The sequence below is a fragment of the Mizuhopecten yessoensis genome, unplaced genomic scaffold, assembly GCF_002113885.1.
Source record: "Mizuhopecten yessoensis strain PY_sf001 unplaced genomic scaffold, ASM211388v2 scaffold10477, whole genome shotgun sequence".
Classification (NCBI taxonomy): Eukaryota; Metazoa; Mollusca; class Bivalvia; order Pectinida; family Pectinidae; genus Mizuhopecten; species Mizuhopecten yessoensis.
In genome coordinates this window covers 775,319-783,485 of record NW_018408566.1, presented here as the reverse complement: position 1 = coordinate 783,485, position 8,167 = coordinate 775,319, and the positions used below count along the sequence as shown (strand labels likewise).

The 8,167-nt window shown below is 36.3% G+C and overlaps 1 protein-coding gene across 3 annotated transcripts in view; it reads left to right on the top strand.

The window, feature by feature from the left end:
* Positions 1 to 8,167, top strand: part of LOC110460730 (retinal-binding protein-like) — a 60,521-nt gene that overhangs the window by 37,361 nt on the left and 14,993 nt on the right. For all 3 annotated transcript variants that reach the window (XM_021513830.1, XM_021513829.1, XM_021513831.1), the window contains exons 3-6: positions 2,684 to 2,791; positions 3,649 to 3,718; positions 4,961 to 5,004; positions 7,116 to 7,178. In XM_021513830.1, the coding sequence (XP_021369505.1) occupies positions 2,684 to 2,791; positions 3,649 to 3,718; positions 4,961 to 5,004; positions 7,116 to 7,178 (285 nt within the window). The remainder of the gene's footprint in view (positions 1 to 2,683; positions 2,792 to 3,648; positions 3,719 to 4,960; positions 5,005 to 7,115; positions 7,179 to 8,167) is intronic.

Genomic DNA, 8,167 nt, shown 5'->3' with positions numbered 1-8,167 from the left:
TCACAATACGTCAACACTGAACTGACAAGTGGTATGTCACAATACGTCAACACTGTACTGACAAGTGGTATGTCACAATACGTCAACACTGTACAGACATGTGGTATGTCACAAAACGTCATTACTGAACTGACAAGCGGTATGTCACAATACGTCAACACTGTACTGACAAGTGGTATGTCAGAATACGTCAACACTGTACAGACATGTGGTATGTAACAAAACGTCATTACTGAACTGACAAGCGGTATGTCACAATACGTCAACACTGAACTGACAAGTGGTATGTCACAATACGTCAACACTGTACAGACATGTGGTATGTCCACAATACGTCAACACTGAACTGACAAGTGGTATGTCCACAATACGCCAACACTGAACAGACAAGTGATATGTCCACAATACGTCAACACTGAACAGACAAGGGATATGTCCACAATACGTCAACACTGAACAGACAAGTGATATGTCCACAATACGTCAACACTGAACAGACAAGGGATATGTCCACAATACGTCAACACTGAACAGACAAGGGATATGTCCACAATACGTCAACACTGAACAGACAAGGGATATGTCCACAATACGTCAACACTGAACAGACAAGGGATATGTCCACAATACGTCAACACTGAACAGACAAGTGATATGTCCACAATACGTCAACACTGAACAGACAAGGGATATGTCCACAATACGTCAACACTGAACAGACAAGTGGTATGATAACAATACGTCAACACTGAACTGACAAGTGGAATGTCCACAATACGTCAACACTGAACAGACAAGTGGTATGATAACAATACGTCAACACTGAACTGACAAGTGGTATGTCCACAATACGTCAACACTGAACAGACAAGTGATATGTCCACAATACGTCAACACTGAACAGACAAGTGGTATGTCCTCAAACTGTCATATCCTTTTCATTAAAAAAGGAGGATATATTGAGTGTAAGTGGTCGTCATAGTTGATATGAAGTAATATGTATATACTGTCATATGTGTATCATGTCCCTGTGTTCAAGATACCCGGATTAGAGAAACTCCACGAACTGTGCTAGCGCTTTAGCTACTTCTGGATTCATCAGTTCCCAATCATTGATATTGTTATTGGTTATTTTAAAATGACTGAATCAGTCCAGAGATTTTTAAGCTTATTTACCTATTTTAGAATATTGTATTTTCCTCGAAACCCTTTCATTATGATAATTGATATTTATAGCAATCTTATATATGTAAGATCTATAGTAGGCTTTCTTACATAGGACAGCCATTTTCCAGTTCTGGTTTTCTGTAATCCAATGCCGCCATCATACTGATGTACCATCAAAGACTTCAGTTCTCTAGGTCAAATGATTACCACCTGAATTTTATTGGATCTTTCGCGCGTTTGTCAGCAACGACGACAGAACAAAACTTTCGGGAACCAGATCATAAAATATCCAACTTTGTTCCCATTTGCGTTCAGCTCTAAAATCTACGAAATACTTGTATTCTGTACATCGGAATCAAAGATAGGATGGCAGCTGTGTATACGTTAGTAAAGAACAAACAAGTACATAGACATGTACATGTGCTATAACTAGCTATATGTAATAAATGGCATACAGGGACGAGGTGTTCATGACACTGTTCGCGAAGCTCCACTGGCATAACAAATCAGTCATTGATAGGTAAAAGCGCAAAGCTTATGTACTGTCTGCAACACACTGGTCATGTTGAAGCGCAAATATATAATTCAAGGTAAAATGTCTCTAAAAGCGAAGCAGTGTTCACACCTTACCAGAGCAACCTGATCGTGTTGAAGCGCGAGTGATATAAGTAAGGCCTCTGATAGTCAAGAAACATCCAGACCCTGCTAGAACACCCTGCTCATGTAAAACCCCAATCATATAGGTAAAAGACCTCCGAGAGTGAATACGCATCGAGACCTTACTGGAGTAAATTGGTGATGTTGGAGCGCCAATGATATAGTTAAAGGCCTCTGATAGTGAAGAGGTGTCCTGACCTTGCCAGATCACACTGGTTGTTTTGAAACGCAAACGAAGCGTCCATATCCTAAATTGATGCAATCTGCGATGGTATCTTTAAGTGTTTGACTTAACAACCAACCATAGCAGCCGATGCCAAAACATTACACTTGAAATTAGAACATATTGAGAAATCTGTGAGACCAGTAAATAAATCGACACCCACGGAGATTGTGTAACGGCATATTCACGCACGTAAACTTAAAGAACATTTTGAAATATTGTGTTTCAATATAAAAAACATTATTGACATTTCAATGAAAATTTGGTACACAAGACATAATCAAGTCATCAGCCGCTTCATAAAACTTAACATACAGCGGTTGTTGAATTTAAATGAAATTCGTTTTAATTTTGAATATTCAAGGATATGATTGAAACAGGGTTTTGAGCTTTCCTGAACTTCAAAACATGCTGTTGCTATTTCATATTGACGAGTCTATAATTGATCGTTAGTATAACCAACAGTCACGCGACTATCCGTGTGACTTTATAGAATTATGCCTACCACGACCGGCATCTGACTTGATATCATGTTTGGGAATAACACGGGGTTCGTCATGCGCGCTGTGATTGACAGCTTATGTAGTACTTACTGTATACACGTGCGGCTCAATGTATCTATCCATTTGTTCACAGTACAACCTTGCTGGCATGGCCGATACGAGCTCCTTGAGGAGTGTATCGAACGGCACATCCGGTACATCAGATGTATCCGAAAGTAAGGAAAATATCGTCTTAAACACGGTAAGTACTTATGTATGAGATATGGTTTCTTGTCTTTGTTTTTAAAAGGAAATTTTGAGGTTATCCTGGCAGTATATCGCTGATTGAAAATGACGTAAATACATGTATCATAGATACATACATGCTGTAAGATCTGATATTGTCACACGGTATCAGTATTATTTCATTCATATGGCATCAGCTGTAATCGACACTATTCGGATTATTATAGAATTACAAATGGCTCGGACTTGTCTGTAAAGGTGCATGTGTTGCTCTGTGTTTGGTTTTATTAGAAAATCAGTAAACAATGTATTTTTCATAGACATTTTACACTTTACAATACAAAGACATCGTATGGACAGCAGTACTAGTGTCTTGATTAATTTGCTTTCTAAATATTTGATCTTGTGAAGGAAAAGGTATATCTAAATAATTGCCACAACATGTACGTCTTTTCCGTTATTATGTTAATAGTAACATATCTTTAATCAAAATTCATCAAAAACAATTTTAGTGGAACAGATGATATGTTTATCATTCACTATACATCTTACTTGGGTAAATCTTCGATATCGTGTTTCAAACGACTTCCTCGCAGAAGCTATCATATAATTTGTTAAACACTCACGGGGATTGAAAGTGTAATACAATACGTATATATCCCTGCTTCTTTAAATTGTTATCGGATTATATTTGAGAGATACTTGAATTAAAGATATATTCTCCTGTAAGATTTACACCGACCTTTGACCTCGACAAAATGAAGAGATTAACAGCCGAGAATTAACTCCATTTTCCACTCGATAAGTTATCCTCGATTTGGAAACGTTTGTCTTTCAAAATGTTCCCTAATTCTATATTTTGTATGTTTCCAGTTTAAAGGCAGGATAGAAGATATCATCAAACCGGACCATGACGATTATTACCTGCGCAAATGGCTGAAAGGTAAAGCCATAGCGTAGGCAACCCTGTATCTCCATTGGTTACGATCTCGTTATTTATATCATTGAATATGTCATGACACTATCGAAGGCTTACTGTTAGTCATTTGCTTGTTTCCAGACATAAAAAACTGACCGATCGCTAGGTTGATACCTTATCTTTGACGGTTACAGAGGAACTACACCCAAACAAGGCCGGCCAGTTTAACCGCGATATACTGTCACGTAGTTCCTTTAAGTTTGTATCATAGATATCACAGGCATGCAGGATTCCACACGTTTTGCAGGGTTGCGTGTACAGACCCGTCTTTTTTGCAATGACATCGCACAAGGGTGTTGTTGACATATGTTACAGAGAGAGACGAACCCTTGGTTTTAGAAGATACTTAACAATATATTTGTAGCTTATCGTTGGTTTCTGATGTTTTCTTGTTTTCAATTACCCATTGGTTTCTGATGCTGTCTTTTACTGTTGGTAGTTAGTCCTGGTTTCGTTCCTGAAGCAATGCATTTTGTTTTTCTTGAACTTGTATTACTTGCCTACCCTTGCTGTCCCCTTTCTATATACTTCTTTCCAGTAGCACCCATCCTCGTATGACCCCGGCTGTTGCGAGGACGTTAAAATCAAAACAATTGTTTTTTTTCATTACACTCGTTACGTTTGTGTAACACATATGTAATATCTATGCTTGGTGTGACGGCGTGCTGCTCGTGGTGAAATAAGTATGTTAGTATGATTGACAACATTTTACTCCACAAAGCCACCTTACTGCCTACATGAACCAGATCACGCAAAAACGTAAACCTAACGGAACGCCTGTACTCATGTACTGAGTACTATATTAATTAAATATTGTATAAATGTGCTGTTACTTTCTTTTACAGAACCACGTTATATGAATCTGTGCACCGTATATAATTATATAGTATGTCAAGTACTTTATAGAAAGTGCTTCCCCGTTGGGATCAAGGCGACATTAGAATTAATGAAATCATTGCGTGGCATAATAGAACCCTAAGATGGTCTACAGCACTAAATGGTTGTATCGTGTTGATGTACCGTTAAATCATAAACATACACATTAAAGATAGTGCGTCTTTTTTGTTAATGCCTAACATTTGGTATCTTAAAAATTAAGATATTTTTTTATATTTTATTTCTTGTAAATTATTAAATGTGTAAGACTTAATTTCAATTTTATTTATTCTATTTCGTCTAAATTTTGACAAACTTTATATTTGACAGCTCGCTGTTTCGATGTCGACAAGGCAGAAGCAATGTACAGGACGGTAAGTGGTGATTTATACTTTATGTCAAAACTACATTTGTGCTTGTGTCGAATCTACTTTTCCCAACCAAACGTCTATGAATTGTTCATAACTGTTTACAAAAGATACGACATATTAAAAATGTATTGGTAGGAATACGGATAGTGTTAACATCAATAAGAGTATATGTGGTAACGGCTTTTGGTTGATAATTTCATATTGCCATGTAGTTCAAGTCTCCCTGAATCACGAAAAGGTGTGACGTTAATTAGTACGTGCTTGACATTAATCACCTGACTGAGAGACGTGCTGGCGTGACTGGTAATCCTCCGTGTATCAGCACTACTCTTAATTACAAAATTACTTTCAATGGATATCCGGATTTTTGAAATAATGTTATTAGGCGATCCACCGATCAACACCGCGATCCAGAACATATCTGTACAATTCATTCATACGTATTCCACCAAGTCCTGAATACGTATCCAATCTAATCCTATTGGTGGAAATAGCTTTCATTCTTCTCCCTTCTTGGGTCTGGACTTGGTCCGCCCAAGATAGCTTTCATTGATTCACCAGTATGTGGACTGCTGTAATTTGCTGATGGACTTCATCCTTGACCATTCCTGATAACGGAACATAAGTCGTCCCTTGAAGTCCATTTAGCAGAATAGACTGAACAACCAGAAACTCTCTCATTTAAGAACTTTTATTATCTGAGACATGATTTGCGTACGTTGGGTTTAGGAGATGTGTGATTGGTGCAGTATGCACCAAATAAGAACTAATCTTTAGGTTATATGCACAGTGTATCCAAAACAACTTATTTATGAAATGAGGATTGAGACCTTTTCAAAATGTATATTGTACAACCCAGTGGTTGACAGCTTTGATATACAATTGTATTTTACAAAACCGTCATTTAGAAAATATCATTGATCTTGCGAACAGATGGCAAGCAGATACTATGCCTGCTTCGAAAACTACATACTATGTACTGTGTGTGCCATTAGGGATGTCCAGAATAAGTTTCATTTTATTCTCATTTGTATTTTTAGAATTAAAAGTATTTTATATCAAGCCAAATTTTCGTATTTGTCATTATGTGATAGAGGTACGTTCTAGGAAAAAAATATACAAAAAAAGGTCATTACAAATTTAAGCAAAAACTGCATTCATGCAACTGTTAAAATGAACCGCCGTTAGGAATGTATGGACGATATATTCTGCCTTTCTTGAGACACCTGTTGTTGTAGTATGAGATTTGTGTGTCTCATATTTAACAGTTTTAACGAGTGTATTATCTCACCTTCAGTATGTACATGTTCTATGGTAACCGCCTACCTAAGATTTTAGATTATGTGATTGTATTGTATTGTTTTTGAATAATTTAATAAACAACTTTATACTGCTCTATTAGAGTCCGTTAAATGTTTCCTTCGCAGAAAATCTTACCTTTTCACCTCTTGATTTTTCATAACATTATCAACTGTTCTGTATCTAACGAAAATGGAATTGAATCAACCTCATATGTTCGCCGCCATCGTACAGATATTTTAAAGGAATGTGCTGTATGTATAACTGTTATTAAGGTACAATCACTAGGCTCGTCCATATTTCGTAACGAATTCACAAAATGGTTCAACCGTTATGAACGCGTTAAACGAAAATACGTTTTTCAGAAATAACCTACTCTTTTTTTGTAAGCGTGTTTATTGTAAAATAACATACCTGTTTTTGTTATATTGAGTAAATATATCATTTATCGATTAATTACAAGCATTGGCTATTTATACTAATGAACTGCTGCTAATGCTTTGTCCAAACAGCAAATTTCATACCAAATATATGAACCCGCATAACTCGAATACTCGGATAACTCGAAGTTTTTCTACGACCCCGTCGACTTTGAGATAACGAGGTTCGACTATATATGCAATGTGCATTTGCTCATAAACTAACAATTTAAGTCCATCGTTGAATTGAAGTTTTTGGAGAGAACCATCTAGTTTATATGCTGAAATATTGACTAATGTCTCAATCAGGTTAAAGAAATGATGAACTTTGATAATATTTTGTTCTTTTGTATAAACCCCGTGGTATATTTTGGCACCATGATCTATCACTTTCAGAGTATGGCGTTCCGGGATAGGATGAATGTTGACCGTATTCTACAGGACTACGATCCACCTCTTGTAAGTCAAACCCTTCATTAGTAGCTTTGAACAACTCATATTTTATGATAAAATATCTGTGTAAAATCCTTCCACATACATTATATGAATGTTGCTACCTTCTCTCTCACTTATAAATATTGCGTTCTAGAAACTGTCAAAATTCCTTTTTTTTTCACTGAAAACATTGAATACCTTCTAGGACATGTCCATTCTAGGCCATGGTTTAACCCCTTTATTCTTACTCACGTGTAAGAACATTGACTTATATGACCTGCCCTAATCCCTTTCCTGTCACCGCTAAACCATAGACAAGATCTACTTTCATTTTAGTTTTATTACCATAATGATTGAGAAAAAAAGTGTAAATATACCATAAACAATAGATGTTTTTATTGGATAATAACCTAGAAATCTCAAATTTATCTTTTTACTGTAGCTTTTTTTTTATGTAAGCAATGATTCGGTTAACAGTGGAAGGCCAATCTGATATTCATAATGGATCAATGGTATTGTGTGAGAGAAATTTGTATCACGTTGATCTGTATGTGGAGTGTTGTAATCTTCAAACTAAATAGATAATATGAAAATGTCTAAATTCTCACTGTCGTAACATCCAAGTCATGTTTATAATCCTAATGATTGAGTAGAACACAAAGCAATGCCTGGGCTGAACAGACGTACAGTTTCGTGTAATCAAAGTATTAAAATACCAGATTAATCTTGAACCTTTGTTAAAATATGTTGATGTTTAATCATTTATTCTACCCTGAGATCTGTATGTTGCTAGCTTAGGAAATATTGTAAAACATGGACTGATCACTGTGTATAACATGGACTGATCACTGTGTATAACATGGACTGATCACTGTGTACAACATGGACTAATCACTCTGTATAACATGCACTGATCACTGTGTATAACATGGACTGATCACTGTGTATAACATGGACTGATCACTGTGTATAACATGCACTGATCACTGTGTATAACATGCACTGATCACTGT